Here is a 20,726-nt window from a genome sequence, read left to right on the forward strand (position 1 = left end):
TATCCGTCACATCGCATTGTACCAACCCCCGCAGTTTAACTGTGCGCGCATTTTTCGGAGTATCATTTGAAGCGTTCACTGCGGGGTCCGTGTGCAGTGTAAGTGCAATTGCCCTAGGCACTTAACCTGGAATTTCTGAAAGTGGAGACGGATGAAACTAGTCTGGTCATGTGCGAATTCCCAAACAAACACTACATTCCCATTGCATCAAGATGCTACTGAACGCATCATATTTTAGTGCTCACACTGTAAGAAAGCAAGAGCTAGCATAAAAGCCAACCGAAATGTATTAATTTGTTGTATGAGTTGGAACACCATGCTGACTAGGACCAAGCATATAAGGACATGGTTCTCAAATTCGATTAAATTATATTTATTAAAATAGCGGCAGGAGCAGTTTCAGCAGGCCACAAATCACAGAAGCAACCCTGCAATACAATGGACCCAATCCAAAAGGTACTGACAGCTTTAATTTCCCACTTTTAGATTTAGCTTCCTGACTCTCCCTCCCAGTCGCTGTTGGGCATGCAAAACAGCAGTGACACCATTCTTGCAGCGATAAATCGGTCACACAGGTGGCAGGCGTGGCTGATGTTTGAGACTTGACTGCCATTGGGCGACCGCTAAAATCTTAGGAGACTTCCAGCAGAATGAGGGGAAGTGGGTTAACACGAAAGGAGATCCGCTCAGGTGAGGCACAGAATACCTGCCTGTCATGCAAGAACAGCTCCTTATGCATTTTAAAGTAAAAACAACCTTAAGCCCCACCTTTCTTTGTGTTAGATAAATGGTTTATTGTGAAAGGTATCCGTACAGAAAATGAAATGGGTGGTAAAAAGCCTGGAGGTCCTGTCTTCTGAATGTTTGCGTGCACCAATTAATGCGCGGATCACTGGGATGTAGCCATGATACTTGACACACCTGAGGGGAGAGAGGGAGAGGGGAGTTATTGGGAATGTAGTCTCACTACTCTGAAAACCATAAAATATAGAGCACTGGTGACTGGTAGGTCACGTAAAACGCCACAAACACAAGTTACAGTGTAAAGGTACAATAGGTAATTTCGGACTTCTAACGGTCAAGAGAGGAACTGCAGCAACAAACACGCTCAAACCACAACACTGTTTATCCCTCCGCTTCTCTTTGAACGTGCTGAAGTTGAAACGCCATTGGCTGTGGCAATTAGAAACAATTTTCAACCAATGAGCTTGAATTATTGTACAGCTATAGATGTTTGGTACAGAGTGGCGGCCCGTCAACTGCATATATTGAAACCCGAATTGAAGGACTATAAACACAGGTAGAGGGTGAGTCAACATGTCAGTGAGCCTTTTTCAATGATAGGAAGGGATTGGTCTTGTAACATTATTTTGACACAAATATCTTACCTATTGTACCTTTAAGTGAGAAGGAAAAGTAAACCAACTGGATAGAGAATGTCTGGTCACAATGTGCAAAACCTCATCCAGGCAAGCATCTGGATGTTTCATTTACTCAGTCAGTCAAACATTTCTCAACAAAATGAGAAAGGCAAAGAAATCCAACATCACCAATAAACCAGGGAGATTCACACAGAGAGCCCGATGGGACACTCACTCTCAAAGTCGATCTTCTCCACAATGTTTTTGGGTTTGACGCTCTCTTCCTGGTTGAAGATGAAGATCTGTCCATCCTCACTCTCTGTCCAGCCATATTTGCTCATCCACACCTTCACCTGGGTGTCTACGGGGGAGGGGGGTGACAGCGTTACACATGAAGCTGCCTATCGCGCATGACAATAAGTTACAATGCATATCAATAAACTTGCCAATATTGTGCCATATAGTGATTTGAGGATGGAGTCCAGATGGGGAACTGACATTGTAGCATTGAACATGGTACTCGACCAAGTGCGTGTTCCTCCGGATAAACGTTCCGCATCCGAGAAAACGTAACGTGACAATTGCATATTTTGAAACTACTGAGCCGTGTGTTCTTTAGGTTAAGTATCAAAATGCAACTTGTATAAACGTCAATTTCACACAACCGACAAGATGAGCATCACTGGGGGGGGACTGAAGCTGAAGTGCTCAGGGTCTAGGACTCGTATCAGCGCCCCCGGGGCAGAGCTTACCAAGAGGATCGCCCAACATCTCGGCCAGGAGCCGGTGCTCAATGTTCTGATAGGTGATCCCCACCACGTGGCATATGACTGCAGAGACAGACAGACAGACGGACAGAGGGGAAAGTACACAACGTTTAAAACTTAACGTAGCTATGCAGACAATTCAAACAGCCACATTTCCATAATACAAATAATCATCGCAAAATGATTTATATGCATTGATGTATGAAAAAGTACATTTGCTTGTCATTCAACCAATCTCATCAATGGCTCTCTAGCTCCTTTTTGCAGTCATTATTATCCCAGGACCATCACTTGTACATCACATTAAAATTAATCCTTTGTAAGAATGATAAGCAAGTACCTGATTAATGTTACTGACTCAGCACTCAACTTCTGAAGCGTGAGCAAAGCCAGCCAGCAGATTAACTTTATTTGTGCATTTGAAGAGAGCAAAACAAAGACCCGTTTTTTGGGTTTCGAAATATAACTGCTCTTAGACATCTGAGATGGGGCATTGGCTCAAATGTGCAAGACCTGAGCAGAGAAGATGAAACCTGTCATGACCGTTCTAAAATATCTTAAGGCTAATATGAAGAATGAAACATTCTGTCACGCAAACAGAAATGTGACATTATTGTACAAGTTTACTGAAATTCCGCCCCATCTCAAGTGTGAACAAAAGCAGAAACATTACTGAATAAAGCCCAGAAAAGATTTTAAAAAACATTTATCTGAGACCTTTTGTTTCTGGCACAATTTATTTAATAAAGACTGAACCTACCTCAAAAAAACTCTGGCACAAACAGGAGACAGAGCACAGAGAAGACTGCATTGTGTGATTCCATGAGGGAAATTTGGATATTTATTTTAGGAATGGATTAAACGGGGTCAATGTCCTTGCCTGTCTACTGTGGCTTGGTCTACTGTAAGGACACCACAAAACTTGGCAAAAATCTCTCTGGCTTCTCTGCCCATTTTGAGTTGCTTTCTTAGCCAAACATAGCAAGCTGACTAGCAACACATATCGCAGATAAGCATAGCAAGTTATTTAACTTTGGTAACAAAACTATTTTGGTTGCATTTTATCGAAAACAACTCTGTGTTTGCTTGGTTTATAATTGGGATCATATAACTAAGCTATGTTAAAGATGTTACCATAACTTACCTAAAAACCATCCCTGTTCAACTGTGTTGCATCGGTAGGATTTGCTTTGCTGTTACAACCATTATTCAGCAAAATACTAGGCTAATACTAAAATACTAAGTACTAATATTTGACCTGCAGTGGTCTGGAGAGCAGACATCCGGCCCCTCCTAATCTAGCCGGAATCTAATCTAGTGTGAACAGACTCAAGACTGAATCTTTCTGTTTAGGAGACCCATGTGTGAATGACGAAGACTATGACCTAACCCAGATAACTGACCTTGGCAATGTTGCAGGCTCCATGTGTGACAAGGGCCTTAACTCAAAATACAGCACGTGAAGAGGTCAAAAGGTCAGTTAAAGACATCATCAGCACGGTCATCCAAATGACCTACGACCTCCGGGTTTCTTGCAGGTGAGTGTCGCAGTAACAAACCAGCGTGAGAAAAATCACACGACAGACCCAAAACAGATGGGAATGGACATTTTGATGCACAAGCACTAAAAAGGCTGGGTGGCCAAGCCAACAGACTGAAGAGTTCCGTTGTGAGCAAATCTCACCATCCTCCTAGCACTAGCCCAGCATCACACTGTAAAGGACAGGGTTCATCAGATCCGGCTCTTGAGTCCAAATCCAGCCCTGGTTTTATTTATTTTTTTCCCCAGGTAATGAGCTGAACGATTAGTTCCAGTCATTGGCCAGTCTTCACAGCTGACTCCCAGGTAAATGGAGGGTGGAAAACCAGCAGTTTATGGATTGGGGACTGAGTTATCTTCCCTTGAGGATCGTGATTTGATGATCCCTGGTATAGGAGGCGGTGCTACTCACACTTGCGGACAGAGTCCTCAAACCCTGTGATTCCATCGATGAGTTCTCTGTTCTCCTCCAGGCTCGACTGTGGACACCGAAAGACGAAGCAGCCGCAAGGCCACACCAAGAAGACATGAGAAACAAACAGCACGTGGTTAGCAAGTTTATTTGACGAGGGCAGTCAAACCCTGTAAAATGTCTGAACCCAAAGAACAATAGCTTTGGGTTTCCCCACAAACCACTGCTGATGCTACTGCTCATGTGTAGCATAGAGTAAGCATTTAATCACAAGCCACACAACCACATCACGTTTATCTAAAAAAGTGTCAAGGCAGAAAGCTGAAGGCAATGAACAGAAAGATGAAGTGGTAAAAAATGTATCTTTCTGCAAGTGTTGGGAACAGATTCTGTTCCGTATCCATCCATCACAAGACACTCCCCAAAAACACACAACCAGACAGACAAGTGCCTTGCGTAAGGGTTTGATGAGAAATGCCCCACCCTAGACTTGAACAGACAATCCTTCCCGCCACAAATCCCTAACCACAGTATCCTAATCACAAAAATACTGGGACTCAGGGCCAAGTCAAACACAGTGTTAAGTGAAATGCCAAGTCAAATGGTTGACATTTATATAGTGTCTTTATCCAAAGCGCTGTACAATTGATGCTTTTCATTCACCCATTCATACACACACTCGCACACCAAGGCCAATGGCTGCCATGGAGGTCACCAACCAGCTCGTTAGGAGCATTTAGGGACAGGGACACTTCAACACACCCAGAGCGGGAATTGAACTGGCAACCCTCCAACTGCCAGATGACGTCTAGAACAGTGTTGAGCAGGGGACAGACAGCTGTGAAAAGTCACTTACCCAGAAGGACTGGAAGTGACATGTCTCCAGGAGGTTGCCCAGGTACAGGATCTGTCTTATCGGACGCTCCTCCTGCTGCGACACTGTAGTCAAGGAAACAGAGCGCCCCCTAGCAGACCGGAGGCCTCAAAACAAGGCAAGCTTGTCTGAGGGATTCATAATCTTAACTAGAACACTTTTTCACATCTCAGGAGTAAACTGAATGTGGAAGCTTCTTTACTTCATTTTAGGAGTGGCAGAGTGCATGTCTCTGACCACCCCTGGACACAGCACACATCTAAGTAACTCACCAAGTTAAGACTGCATTTATTTAAATCTCTTTGAGGCATTCTTACAATCTTTTTATTTTATACACATTACCATTTAAAGTTCTAATTTACCCAGAGTACTATCTAACCATCGAGACAGTTTTGCTGAGATATAATAATTTTCAAGATGACCACGTTTTGGTGATTTGGATCATAATCACCATGATATAATGGGATGCTACAGGTCTCATCTTTCATGCTCATCAATGCGCTGACAATTTACATTAGAAAAATCTCAACAGGAACACCGCTTTCCAAATATAAAGACAGTTACTCACAGACATGCATTTAAATCAAGAACTAGCTAACTGTCAGTTTCCGCTGAAGTATCCTGAGTGAAAGGCTTGGATGAAGTGTCACATTGTTTTGATCAGTAACTTGCCAAACTGTGCATCTTCGGGGGGCACAATGCACAGCCACAGGACTGCTGTTTTTAGAATGGCCCTTTCAACTGCCAATAAATGTGTGTCACACAAAGTCCCCTGGATATAGCTTGCTCCAGCAGTTATCTGAAACCTGGGCACCAAAAGGATACGTGTGTCTGGTCAATCATACACTTGCACAAAGTGAAGTCGGTGTGGGGCAAGTTGGTCAGGGCCTTGAGCAGAATCTGTGAGGTCACTGTTGTCTGAAAGTAGGCTGGGTTGAACTGGTACCTAGAGTAACAGCACAAGGTGGAGATTAGTACAAGGAATGACAGTGGCTACTGACCAAACTGTAAACTAATCTGACAGTAGCCGGTGTATACATGCATGAGTTACTTTCTGTAATGCTGACTTTCTGTGACTGCCTTCACCATTGCGTAAATATATCCACTCACAATTTGAGAACAGCGAGATTGGCTTCCAAATCGTAAGCATTTTCTTTTGCTTGCGTTTCAACGTAACGTTCCAACGTGGCTAAATTCTCCGGATTATACCTGAAAAGAGAGAAAAGGGGGAGGATCAACTCCAGTCAAGAGAGTAATGTTATGTCATCTTGCACACAGTACACTATTCACCCAACTAATTTAACAATGTTGATCCAGCTTGTTGTGCCACTGCTAGCCGTCAAGTGCAAAACACGTCAAACGTTAAGCAAGCAGGATAAACACTTTTATCTAGCTAGGCTAGCTATACCGTTAATCACCACATTGGCAAGTTAGCCACTGCAGCTAGCAAACACAATAGCATACGATTCGACCCAAGTTACCTGCTAAAATGTCGCTTCGAATGGTCAATTCTCTATTAAAATGTGTAACCAGTAACTGTAAATACAGTATTAAACTGTGTTCTAAGAAATGTTACAAGAAAATTAGCTACATTTGCTAGCTACAGCGGAGTACACATTTGTTCAATTTGGAGAAAATCAAAGCACAAACCTGTCAATCCCTCGTAGCAGTTTTCCCACATTCGCCCTCATCTGCTCGAACGACGAAGCCATGGTGTCAATGGTTCTGTTTTGGTGCTTGATCGGATTTGCAGCTGGCCCAAACGGGTTCGGTTCGACCACAATCCACACGTGGGCCCGGAGAATAGCAAAAGAGCGGTCGGAGGAAGAAAACGCAAGGAACGGAAAATGATAGGGTCACGTGAAGCCAGGCCCTCTATTCGCTTTGGCTTCTAGCGACGATACTGTAAATAATTGTATAAGTACTACTAAGTGAAACATTAATTATGAATGTATAACATATAAACTCTGGCGCGATATAGTTTTCAACGAATTAACGCTAGTTATGTTACAAACACGTTTGTTTGTATCCCGGAAATATCTACGTCATTTCGGAAGACCTGTGCGAAGGCGAAATAGATCCAATGAGGAACATTTCCGATGATATACGTTCCTTTGTGCATACATTTATAAAGTATAGACAGAGGTATAGGATCGTACAAAAAAGAAAAATAAGCCAGCGTAAACACTTTTCAAGCACAATAAGAAAACAACAGCAAATTCCCAGTCTCGACACCACCCATCGTGTTTAGTTTGTTGTTTGAATATTGACTCTGAAAGGCAAGTTTCAAAATGTTTCATTTGTTGCAACCCAAATAAAAAGCGGTTTACATCTGTATTTCTGCTATAAAATATAGAATGGTACGATTCTCCGTACCCTACAGCAGGACAACGTATTTTCGCCGTCCTAAAAGATGATGCTATTTTATTTATTATATTATTATATCTCTGTGTTCAGAAGAATGTTTTTCTGTTTTTATCAAATGTTTCTTCCACTGCATAGATTCTATCCACATACTTTATTAGTCACACACGTAAGACATTTTATTTTTTTACATTATGTAAGCGAAAAACTTGAATAAATGTAGAATTTAGGTCTAATACAAATAACTGAATGCTAATGCTAATAATTATTATTATATGGGTAATGCAGTCTATAATATAGAAACATAACATTTAAGTCTGAAATACGTTTCCCACCCACTACTTCGTGTATAGGAATTATGTGTATTTATAATTTACTGTAAGCACAGCACTGTTGTAGGTGCAGAAATATAATTTACTTATTACTGCAAGCATGTTTTTTTTTTATACATGCTGAATGACACAGAACACACATTGATATTAGCAAGATGCTTTTGCTGTTCCTAGTAGGAATTCAAATTGCATTCATAATTTAAAATGCCAAGTTACAACAATAAAAAATCTGTGAAATGTATATTTTTGGTACTACTGTACCCACCACCTGTATGTTTGTAATAAATGTAAATATTATAAATATTACATATAAATATTAACTATCCATCCATTATCTTAACCTGCTTATCCTGAACAGGGTTGCAGGGGGGCTGGAGCCTATCCCAGCATACATTGGGCAAAAGGCAGGAATACACCCTGGACAGGTCGCCAGTCCATCGCAGGGCACACACACCATTCACTCACACACTCATACCAGAGGAAACCGGAGTACCCGGTGGAAACCCACGCAAACACCACACAGAGAGGCCCCAGCCGACCTGGATTCCAACCCAGGACCTCCTTGCTGTGAGGTGGCAGTGCTACCCATTGCACCATCCGTGCCACCCTGAATATGAACTATCTGGAATTAATTCATATAAAAGTATGTTAGTGTATGTTAGCTGATAATATGGAAATGTAAGAAATGCAAAACAGCACAGACTGCAGTAGCAAATAAAAGGACCATTATAGATATTTGACAGTATTTACATGTACAATAACCCTTCTCATCCCTCTTATGGCTTTTAGTGGGGTGTCTGGTGTAGCATGTTATAGTGAGTGCACATCCACTTCTGCAAGCTGAAACCTGTGGCCTTTCAGAAAAAGACAGGGGGGGCGTATAGAAAACAACACAACATGCAACAGTTACATTAGATTACATTTAAATTTTTGTCATTTGGCAGACGCTTTTAATCGAAAGCGACTTACAAGTGCATAGGTTCTTCCACAAGTTAAAGCATCACATCCATAACTAGTAAAATAAACATGAAGTGTTGTTCTAAACATATAGTCATCATACGTGCAATAAAGAGTAATTTAGAGTTGGGTGTCGTCGGCGTAAGAGTGGTAAGAAAAGCCATGGGAAGAGATCCAAGAACCAAGAGACATGGTGTATAGGGAGAAGAGGAGAGGACCAAGAACTGAGCCCTGTGGGACTCCAGTTTGTAGGGGGTGACGGTCAGAGACTGAGCCCCTCCAAGTCACCTAGTAGGAGCGACCAGAGAGGTAGGAGGAAAACCAAGCAAGTGCAGATCCTGTGACACCCATCCCAGACAGCAATGAGAGCATGGTTGACTGTATCGAAGGCGGCCGACAGGTCAAGGAAGATGAGGACAGAGGAGATGGATTTGGCTTTAGCAGAGTGGAGTGCCTCAGTGACCGCGAGCAGGGCGGTCTCAGTGGAGTGACCACTCTTGAAGCCGGACTGGTTGGGATCGTGAAAAATAGAGAGAGCTTTGCACCAGCTTTGCACCAGCCTTTTCTCGACACCTTTGGTAGATAAAAAACCCTTCTGAAAATGTATGAAAAATGAAGAACTGAAAATAATTTGAAAGCAGGATGTTTATTTTTGTCAGAAAACATAAGACCTCAGACAGTCCTGCTTATCCAAGTTACTTTACTTCCTGCCATTTTGCGCACACTTTTATCCTGAGTGACTTACAATGCAAACACAGCTGTAAACTTCAGAGGTCAAAGTGCATTAACTCCCTGGAGGAGGCAAGTATAGTCTCAGGAGAGCCAAGTGCACCAAGTGTACGCATGATTGACAACTTCTCAACTTCCCTATTGCACATGACACTAAGTGACACAAACAAGCAGTCGTTTGAAAATGCTGTTTTTATGTTTATTAAAAAATTAATGATTTTCATTGGAAGTATTTGGACATACCTCTGTACTGAACTGTTGATGGAGCATTGGTTATTATTTCAAATAGTTACAAACTGGGGAAGAAAAGAAAAATATGACCCCAGATTCACTCCCTTACAGATTCAGGAGGAAGGGCTGTAGGCAGAGGTGAGCAGAGTTTTCATCGTGACAGACCGTGGGCTGATGGTTGACTGACTGCACTGAGAGCAGCACCTCATACTGAAAGGCACTGGGGAAAGGTCAGTGCGACACTGCTGCCCACCTCAGCCTTCTCCCTGTGCATGCTCTACGACAGGCCGGGGGTCACACAGGGCCCACCGTGAACATACTCGTGGCTCTTTAATTGCTGAGAATCATTGCTAATTATGGATCATTTATTATTGCATTAGTTATAATAAGAACAATACACTTTATTTATATACTACTTTTCACAAAAATGCTTCACGCACAGAAGAAAAAAAAAAGAACAATAATGTGATTAAAATACGAAAGGAGGCAGGCTGTACCAAAGCACCGGAGCCCTAACAGCAAAGGCCTGAACACCCGTCTTTAGCCCGACCATGAAGCGTTTTAAAAGTAATGTCAAGGATTGCATAGAGAAACAGCCCAGTGCCAGAATACCTCCCTCTAGTGGCAGAATGATAAGTAACATTTATCTGTGTTTAAATTTGTACCATTCATACACAAATACAACACACCTTGTTCATAAATTGTTTTATAAATAGTACAATTAAAACATTTGGGCCCATTTTTAAAAGGAAAGATTCCCCAGCAAGACTATAATTAAACCCTGATCTCTGGAACCACAGTCCCCTGGTCTTCCTCTCCTCCTTCCAGTCAGCACTAGTTCTGTACATCATCCAGTCACAGCAGCATTTAAACAAGTTGTGCATCCTAGGGGGTAAAAGCTTTTGTCCAAGGAAATATTGCTTGAGTTAACCGTGAAATGACACTGTAATATGAAAAGAATATTCTATTTCAATTAATGGTTAATTCACTTTCTCCATTTTACAGTGTCGGACAAAATATAATTTATCATTGGTGCTTTTGTTGAGTTGAGTGGAGTCTTGTTTAATTGAGTGATTTCATCAACTATTCAAACATTGCACTGATAGAAACCTTGCAGTATCGACTATACACAGTTGTATTATATAGCTTATACAAATATATAACTTGTGAATCACCATCAAAAACCTTGGGTGTGCTTTGTGTTAATATTTCAATGTTTAAGTGACATTACAGGAAGTAAGAATGTGGCTCCAAACTAGGGCAGTGCTGCAAATTGTCTGTGTTTGAGCTCTTCGGCTGACACACACAAACCGCACACACACACACACACACGCACACACACATTCACAGCAACAGCCAACAGGAAATAAAACCAGTGCGATGTAAATGAGCCATCCTGAGTGAGAGAGCGAGAGAGACTGACAAAGAGAGAGTGAGAGAGACTGACAGAGAGGGAGAGAGAGTGAGAGAGAGACACAGAGGAAGAGAGAGAGAGAGCGATAGGGGAGGTAGCCAGCTAGAAAGTGTGAGAGAGGAAGGAAGGTGTGTTTCAGTTGAGTTTCTGTGCGCGCTGGTGCATACTCTCGGTCCTGCGCTGCAGAGTGGAAGCAGTGTTCGTCACTGAGTTCTGTCCCCCAGGCCTGCCTCAGTGCCATGCCCCAGCAGTGATGGACTCCCAGAACCGGGCTGTGCTGGACATCTCCACCCGAAACCCTCAGGAGGACTACGAGATCCTGATCCGGGTCGGCGGTGGCACCTATGGGGAGGTTTACAAGGTGCCGATCGAGTGATATTACCACTTTCCCCTGCCTGCTTACATTACTGTCTGTTACTGTCTAATCTTTACTTTCACCGCTCTTCCCCCTTCTCCTACCTCTCCTCCATCTTAATACCCAACTTCTCCCCTGTGTCTCCCTATCTCCTTCATTTTTAGGGGCTTATACCAAATTGAGAAGTGACAACAAATAAGTAGAAAGGTTGTTTGTTACAAGAGTGTGTATCAAATACTTGTTGGATGTTTATTGCTAACAATGGCGAGACAGTGCTTTGTTCCTTAATCAAGTTCAGTCATGCTTACAATTTGAATATAGCAATTCATATATATAGAATATATTTGTACATGTACTGATATATTTCCAAAGTGCACGTTGTCCATGTGCTTGAATTTGACGCCTCTATTAGTCTATTATTTCATACAGAATTTTCAATATGTAGAATCAGTTTTGCAAGTAGATAGAATATATATTTAATGCTGTGTTGTACAGTTTTGTGAGAAAAAAAACAAACAGAGCAGAGCCCAACTTAGAATTTACACACAGGGCAATGTACACATGCCTATGTAACTCTATAAGATTAGGAACATTTTATGCCTGTTGCTGTTTTGGACCCTTTAAACTGTATTATTGTGGAGAGGTGTTATTCGGCTGTAATAACACATCGTGATAAAGAACTGACTCTCTGGAGTTGTGCTCTGTTGTGTGCTGTTAGGCCGTGGCTGCTGGGGCCTTGTTCTGTGTTTGTGGCTCCAGGTGCAGCATTTGCATTTGAACAGAGAGTATGATACACGATCGCTGTGGTCGGCTTAGCCCTTTTGATCTCAATCAAACTTCCCGTCTTTACAGAATATTTCTGAGCATGATTGCATCTGTAATATCACGCTGGGATTTTTTTGTTGCTGTTCTCTTGAAGAATTTGAAGGTTTTAGAGTATAGCAATAGCAAAGGATGTTTCTTTGGGCCAGATTCAGTCTGATGAAAAACTTGATAATCCTTTGAATGACACATTTTTTTAAAAATGTGATATTTTCCTTGTAACTACTCCACATAAATTGTTGTCTCGGTTATGAAAACAATAAATACTCTCAGATTCTCATATGATAGATGAAGATAGATGAAGTTAGATGAAGTTGATGAAGTTGAGCCATACATTTCACAAAGTCAACGTTCTCTTTCACTTTTATAGCATGTCTGTGTCGCATTGTCAGGGAATGGGCTCATAAAAACAAGTAAAGTGTTAATTATGACTGGGATACATTAAAATACGCGAACAGCACTCTGATTGACAGGTCTGATCGAGGGCCAGCTCAGCCCCTGGTGGGTTTGTTCCCCCCCGACAGCGGGGGCTCCTGGTCCTGGAGACCCCATGGGTGCTCCAGTAATTAAAGGTTATTGAAAGAATGGGTTTAAGTTACATAAATGTTTGTTGAAAGATTTGGAGGCCTTGCAGGTTGCCAATTTGTCTTTCTTCAAACTCTTCAATTTCCACGAACGGCTCTGCCAGGATGGCTGGTTGTCCACACGTTATGTGTTTAGGGATCCATTTATTTCAGCTGCAGATCCCTCAGCTAAGCCAAAGAGAAATTAAGCGTCCATCAGAAGGAGTCATTTGCCGCAACATGTTACAGAACATTTAAGTAAGACTTCTCTCAGCACTGCTCAAAAGTTCATACATTTACACAGAATATGTATTCTGCTCACGGCATTAGGAAAGTCAGAATTCATCAATAGACATAAACATCTGAATACTTTGGGAAGTGCATGTATGGTTGGAATGAAAAACAGCACACAGGGGGATTATCCACTGGCGTCAGTGCTGGCAGTGGGAAGTGATTCTGTTCCCCACCATTCTGCCCCTACTTTACACATGGCTGGCCAGAGGGGGATGGAATTGCCCTCAGTTGTCAGATTGCTCCTGAGATTTCTTCCCATCTGAGAGGTTTTTCTCAACACAGTTTGAGTTTTTTTCTTCCCACCGGGGAGTTTTTACTTCAGTTGCTCGCTTTTTGGGGGTTCAGGACTGGCTTTTGTCCAATTGTCCTGTGTCATTGTAAAGCGTCTTTGTGACAGCACTAAGTGTACAATCTTATCCATAAAGGGCCGGTGTAGGTGCAGGTTTTTGTTTTAACCCAGCACTACAACACCTGATTCTACTTATGAAGATGATGAAGGCTCATGATTCAGGTAATTATTTGAACCAGGGGTAGCTTTGCTAAGACATGCACTCACACTGGCCCTTTTTGGCTGAGATTGGACACCCCTGCTCTGCTGCTAGGCAGACCCTGCAGATAGAACAGCAGTGATAGAGACACATGAGTTTGAATCCAAGTTTGAACCTATAGGCATTTCAGTTACCTGTTGATATCTCCATCTTTAAAAAACGAATAAAAAAATATTCTAACAAAAAGTTGTCATCAGGGGGAAAAGGTTCTATCAGGACAAATGCGGAAGATGTACATAAGCCAATAAATACATTTGAAAATACAGAAACACAAGCTGTCACATAGCGATTTAGCCACATGCATTGATGGCTGCTGTGGTAAGCTGCCATCAGGCCAAAAGTCTGGCTGTTCTGTTGTGGGACACACTATTACATTAACAACCTGTTTCCGCTGGATCCAAATCAACTTGATTAATCCAACCAATAATTCAAAATGTCAATAATAACATTTTGCGAATAACATTTATTGCTGTGCATTTCAATGTCACTCTCTTGGACGCCTTTGTCTCTGTGCTAGTGTGTTTGCTCCACCTGAGCAGCTGTTTTTGGTACAGCCCTGCTTCTTGTACACCTAGAGTGGCTTGACGGGTTGCCTCATGCCTGCTATAGGACATATATATAGGGAATATAGGGAGAACACTGCAGACTGGCGTTTTCTTATAGCGTCACAGAAACGTTGCTGCAGCGTTTCAGATGCATTGTGCGAACATTACCTGTGAGCTATGAGCCATCCCCCAGCTGCTGGGTTGATAATTGTGTGCACCGTGCAGTGCTGATGCAAATTAGGGGTTATAGAGCACACTTCCTCTCAAGAAGAGCACACAACAGAGACGGGCAGCCATTAAACCTGCGCTGTTCAGCCTTTCATTGGGGGTTGATGGTGTCCTTGAATACTGACCCAGGATCAGTTTAAGATTTCTGCCGAAAATGCTAGGGGTTAAGGTACATGACTGAGCGGTTCGATCCTCAACGTGGCCACAATAAGATTCGCACAACCGTTTGGCCCCTGAGCCCTTAACCCCACATTGCCCAGTCTAATCAACTATAATTCACTTTGGATAAAAGTGTCAGCTAAATAACATGTAACGTAGTGTACCAGGGTTGGGTTACTGATCACAGATCAGTACATGGGAGCTCCATGTGATGGGAGCAGAGACAGGGGATTAAATAAGGAAGCATGCCTTCTGCAGCCCCCACTCTGAAAACAAAACCAGCCAAGAAGAAGAGGAATTTGAGTGTGTGCGCATGTGGGTATGCATGAATGTGTGCGTGGGTGTGTGTGTGTGTGTGTGTGTGTGTGTGTATTGTACCGGAACTTGAGTCAGGTCAGGGCCGAATGGCAGGTGTAAAAGGGCAAAGATTCTCCAGAGACGGGCTCAGACCCACAACCCAAAAAATATAACTAAATTACAGATTGTCATGCGCAGAGTTCTGCTCGAAAGAATCGCAGGGTAAAAAAAAGTCCTGCAGCAAATGTGCAAAATGTTCCATATGGCCTTCCCCCTCACACTGGGTGACAAGCACTCATAGGAAGCCATGCAAACGTTTGGCTTAGAGCTCACATCACAGTAATACACACTGCCGAACAGCACTGGTGCATGTGGCACGGATTTCCCGATTGTTGACTGAGCTGCAAGCTTGCACTGCACTCACATCGCCTCTCACAGGTCAATGCAAATGAGTTCACACTTGTGTGAGTCTTGACAACGCCGTGCTGCACGTCGCCAAACTGTCAATGTCCTCAATGTCCAAAATGGTGGCACATTGGACATGATTTAAAGTCGGTAGGGCAGGAAAACAACTTTTTTGGCAAATCTCAGATTTTATAGTACAGTGTTAGTTAAACAATGAGGAAACTTTGAGCCACAAAAGGAAATGTACTGTGTGCTTTTATCCATCACAGTGATTCATTTTATTTCCCTAGTGCTCTTACACAGGAAATTAAACAACTCTCAACTCGCCCACTACCAGGATAGCATGTCTGCTGGTATCTATTTACAATATATCTCATATCATGCATGCAATTTAAGTAGATATTGGCTTTACTCTGGATCAAAATAAATGTTTGTTTTACACAAACACACACACACTTACACACATAGCTAATTGTACAAGAAACAAAAGACAACAGCATTGAGGTTAATAAGAGGTCTGAGTGTTCATTGTTCCGCTTTAGCACTGTGATACCACAGAGTGTCAGTTGTCCGGGGCCCACTCATTCGTGACCAACTGTCACTGGAAGAGCCAGAGCCCTTTACTGCCATGGTTTCATACCTTGTGTGTGTGTATGTGTGTGTGTGTGTGTACGTGTGCGTGTGTATGTGTGTGTGTATGTGTGCATGAGTGTGTGTGTATTTGTGTGAGTGTGTATGTGTGTGTGTGTGTGTGTGTGTGTGTGTGTCAGGGGGGGCTCTCTGAAAGGTGACATTTGACTGTGACCTTGCTGTCACCAGTAGGACTGACAGTATGTTTCCATGTCTGAGTGACAGGGTGAAATGTCAGGGCAGCTGGGGTCGGGCTGGTTCCTCCGAACTTTTCCCTCGCATTTCTGACACGGCGTGAGTGCGATGCGTCAACGTTTCGAGAATGTTGTGTCGACAGCTCTCGGGTCATAGAAGGAGGTCACTTCTCGTGAAAAACAGCAGGAATCTCATGTGCACAAACTGCAAAGAAGCAACTTCTGTGAACTCAGGCAGGCTGCACTGCTTTGCACACCTCATCCACGTCACTGACACACTCTGCGTGCTTGGTGCTGTGTGATAAGAAATCTGGACAAAAACGGTTCAGTCTTCATAACTAATGAGCTGCATGACATGCTTGCTTTCATTACTGAAATGACATCAACTTTGACTTTTCATTTTACATATGTACTGTATATTATGTATTTATATTCTATTAATATTTATAACACTATATATGGTCATATCTGTACATACATGGCACAAAAACAACCCTCCAAGAGGGTTTTCATGAGATTCTCAGAAGTTGCTCTTGTTGAATTTAGGGTTGGAGTCAATTCCATTTCAATGAAGTCAAAAAAATTAATTCATTGATAAACTTCAAGGAATGTTACACTTCATTCCAGGAACTGAAATGCAGTTCCTGAAATGACTGAAATGAATGGAATTCCCCCCCCCCCATCAACCGTGGTTGAATGCTGAATGCGATATCTCATATCCATAAGCATCATTCCATAATCTTACATTGAGATTATTTCCAGTGTATTTCCAGGACTTCTTTCCCTGTTACAGGTGAAACAGTAGAGTCCCACTGAGAAATCAAATGTGACTCTGCCCAGAAGCAGGGCCCCAGTCTCTCCCCAGCTCAACATGTATGAACCTCTTCACATGAGCACGTACTCCTCCTCCCCCTCCCCCTCCCCTCCCCTGTGCTTGCTCTGCCGATATAATTCGCTGAAGTCATGTGACTGAAGCGGAGGTATCTCTCACACTCATCAGCAGTAGTGCAGCTGTTCTGCCGGTTCCCCTGTGTGGCCTGTCCCTTCTCTGCAGGTATGTGGCACAACACGTCTGGAGCGTAAACACAGCGTCACCTGCCCGTCCTGTCTGCTTTGTTTTCATTTCCTTTGTGCAATGATGACCAAGGTCAGGCAGAGGGGAAAATGAACGATTGAGAAACAAAACACTCAACCCCCCTAATTTTTTATCCTAAATTCCTCAACGGTGTCTATGCCCTAGATAATTTCTGCATTTTGGCATAATGTCCGTGGTTAGGCTTAAGGCAGGGCAAGCTGGATCAGTCACTTTGAAGCTGCTTGCTGGCATGCATGGCCTACACAGATACAGTGGTAACTCCAGGTTTTCCTGTTCAGTGGCTCTGTCTCCATACCAGAGACAGGTAGTGTGGGTTCATGTGCCGTTCCAGAGTATTGATGGGCCCCACAGTGTGGTATCTTATATGCGGCAGCCTATAGCCGAGTGGCTAAGGTGCTTAAATGGGACCCAGAAGGTTTGTGGTTCAAACCCCAGTGCCACAGTAAGATCCGTGTGGCTGAGGGCCCTTAACCCCACATTACTCTTCAAAGGGTTGTCTAATTAACTGTAAGTTGCTGTATTAACTGTAAATGTAGCGTGTGCCAGTGCTGGCTGGCTGGCAGCCCTGCAGGGTATCACACAGCTCCAGCCTCTCCCTCTGATGAGAGGCTGCAGTCAGCTGGTGGGGTCACGTCTCCACGGGACCTGTTAAACTGAACCTGAAGTTTGCCTCTTGGGCCTGTGTGAGCCCAGCTACTGCACTGCGGTGTGGTAACGAGCAGCAGCTGATGCCATGTGTGACATCACGCCTGCTCTGCATTCTCCTGAAGCGTTAGCGGTGGTTGCAGCAAAGGGTGAGAGAGTCACCTTCCTGTCAGCTTTGACCAGTCTGGTCATTGTCCTCTGATGTCTCTCATCAACAAGACGTTTCTCTGTGCAGAACTGCTGCTCACTGGATTTCTTTTAGTTTTTTGCACCTTTCTTTGCAAACTCCAGAGACTAGTGTGGTTGAAAATCCCAGGAGATCAGCAGTTTCTAAGATACTCAAACCACCCTGTCTGCCACCATCATTCCGTGGTCAAAATCACTTAGATGTTCCTAATAAAGTGCCTGGTGAGCGTATATTGGGAGGTGATATAATACACTATCAAAAACTTTGGCTAATAATGATGGGCCATTGGAAAAAGTAGTTGATTTATTATACAATTAATACATACTATACACTACTGAGTCATATGGACGTAATGTTACCCAGAATACACTGAAAAAGAATATCCTTATCCAGTCTCCGTAGCGACCAAAAGACAAAATCACATGATCCCATAGCAACAAGACAAGGGTTAAAAACACAGAGCCTTTAACAACACACCTTTTAGCATGACATCATACCCCGTGGGCCATTCTGAATATGCAGTCATATGCGGTGGCCTCCAAAACAACTGCCACCCTTGATAAAGAGAGATGGATGTGTAATCTATATACAGCAGGTAATTAGCTATATTGTATGCTCACAAAATGGGGACATCATATTATAATAATGGAATTATTTTAAATATATATATATATTTTTAACAAGAAATACATTTATTTCCCAAAAAGATAGGCGTCAGAATTATTGGCACCCTCGATTTCACCCCTATAATCTGTGCACCCTCCTGGAGTCTTCTGTAGTCTTCTGGAGGTGGGGGTTGTGGTTCTCCTTCACAGAGGTCTTTGCCTTCAAATCACACCACACATTTTTGATTGCTCCAAGTCTGAAGACTGAGATGGCAATTTCAAAACAGTACACCTGTGATCAACTCACATTTCCAGGTATGAGCTTCTGGAGTGGGGTTGCAGGTCTCTGTATACTCTAGGGACGATAGGCTATTTGTGTGAATTAGTTCATGCAGTATAAAAGAAATAAGTCAATATTCTTTTTGTTTGAAAGTTCTCTGTCTTCAGAAATATGAATTCAATTGATATAAAGCCAGTAACCGCTTTTGCTTGTTGGTTGGAAAGCCTTGGTGAACTGCAAGGTGAACACTGGTAGTGTCTGCTGAAGTCAGATAATGGGCATATTTGTTACAACAGGTACTCCCGGAAAGACAAAAGCAGTTTTGTCTGTTTGCTCACAGTACATTTCCTTGATGTATGGATGTTCAGGACTATAGCTCGCCCTCACACACATGCAAACACAATCACACACACATATGTATATATACACACTAAAACACACACACGCACATACGTAAGCACATATACAGACTAACACTCACAGACACATGCACACACACACATGCAAACATAATCACACACATGATCACACACACACAATCATGCACATACCATATATACACACTAACCCCCACTTGCACACATACACACACACACACACACACACACACACACACACACACACACAGTGTTTTGGCGCTGACGATATTTTGGTCTAGCTCTGATGTGTTTCTTGTCACCTCTCTAAACTCTTGCCAAGTTTCAGTAAACTCAGTGTGTAAATGTTAGTTGTTACTTCCTGAAAAGTGAATAGAAATGGCCCACAACTTCTACTGAAGACAAGATAAAAATCCCTAAAAAGTATTCCCTAAGATACACATCTTATTTTGGCCTTGCCAGGGGCTGAGATAGATCTTGTAATTTACCTGTGAATGCGTGTGTGTGTGAGAGTAGGAGCAAGGGGTGGGGGATGGGGTTTGAGGAAGAGGAGGGGTTTGCTAGGAGGAAGAGGAGAGAAGGTTTGATGGTTGGCGGTTGCTGGAGTTTCCCAGCTCTGTGCAGAGCAGGCAGGTGCAGCAGCAGCAGCTGGCAGGATTTAAATGATGAGTTTGTGAACTGGGAGGGGGGGGGTGTCAGTCTTTGATGTGTCCAAAGAGCAAAAACAGGAACACAGTTCAGTGTTCAGTGCAACACCCCCCCCCCCCCAAAAAAAAATTTAAAAAATGTAACCAAAGCTACTGAATTCTCGCAAAGCTGCAACCTCTTTGAATGCCTATTCGCAAGACTCTTACTTACCATATATTAGATAGCACACACACAGTGTGCTTGCAAAAATCTGAAATCATCTATGCAAGGCAGACAACTGAATAAACTAAATTCGAAATATATTTGTTTATATATCTTTCATCGATCTCCTCAAGAGCCCCATAAGAAGGGAAAATCAGTCTCCTCCTATGGTCTGCTGTGTCTCTCACTCTGACCACCAGACTCAATTCAGCCAGTTAGCTTCTTCTCCTTTTCAGTACTAAGCACTGTACTTCAGTCTCACTGAAAAGGGAACATCTTTCCCCTGGGAACTAACCAGCGAAAGAACACCAGTCACACAGTGAAAGAACACCAGTCACACAGCTAAATAACACCAGTCACACAGCGAAATAACTCCAGTCACACAGTGAAATAACACCAGTCACACAGTGAAATCACACCAGTCACACAGTGAAATCACACCAGTCACACAGTGAAATCACACCAGTCACACAGTGAAATAACACCAGTCACACTGTGAAAGAACACCAGTCACACAGTGAAAACAGGTCTGTTCCATTGGCAGTCTACCCTACTGAAGTCTGAGGGCATGCATTTCCGCTGCAACCAGAGAGCTGTGTGACTGCCCAGGAACACAGAATAATACTGAATGACATCGCATCCTTATCCGCTTACTCAGCTTTGAGT

The 20,726-nt window shown here is 42.9% G+C and overlaps 2 protein-coding genes across 3 annotated transcripts in view; one reads left to right on the forward strand and one right to left on the reverse strand.

Moving 5' to 3' along the window:
• Positions 1–769: 769 nt before the first annotated feature.
• Positions 770–7,037, reverse strand: eif3k (eukaryotic translation initiation factor 3, subunit K). Of its 2 annotated transcripts, none has more exons than XM_061216977.1 (8): positions 6,605–7,037; positions 6,065–6,163; positions 5,780–5,900; positions 4,937–5,011; positions 4,081–4,147; positions 2,114–2,191; positions 1,597–1,722; positions 770–921 (listed from the first exon to the last, which is right to left on the reverse strand). In XM_061216977.1, exons 1-8 carry the CDS (start codon positions 6,664–6,666, stop codon positions 890–892), a joined length of 660 nt encoding a protein of 219 aa, XP_061072961.1. In that variant the 5' UTR covers positions 6,667–7,037; the 3' UTR covers positions 770–889. The 2 variants fall into 2 exon arrangements, with proteins under 2 accessions (XP_061072961.1, XP_061072960.1); XM_061216976.1 differs by having other exon boundaries at positions 4,937–5,014; positions 6,605–7,036.
• Positions 7,038–11,032: 3,995 nt separating this feature from the next.
• The window catches only part of LOC133108368 (mitogen-activated protein kinase kinase kinase kinase 5-like), a 31,371-nt gene continuing 21,677 nt past the window's right edge, over positions 11,033–20,726 (forward strand). Inside the window, exon 1 of the mRNA XM_061217865.1 lies at positions 11,033–11,342. Coding sequence (XP_061073849.1) covers positions 11,235–11,342 — 108 coding nt within the window. The 5' untranslated portion in view covers positions 11,033–11,234. The remainder of the gene's footprint in view (positions 11,343–20,726) is intronic.

The sequence above is a fragment of the Conger conger genome, chromosome 13 (genome assembly GCF_963514075.1).
Source record: "Conger conger chromosome 13, fConCon1.1, whole genome shotgun sequence".
In the NCBI taxonomy this organism is placed as follows: Eukaryota; Metazoa; Chordata; class Actinopteri; order Anguilliformes; family Congridae; genus Conger; species Conger conger.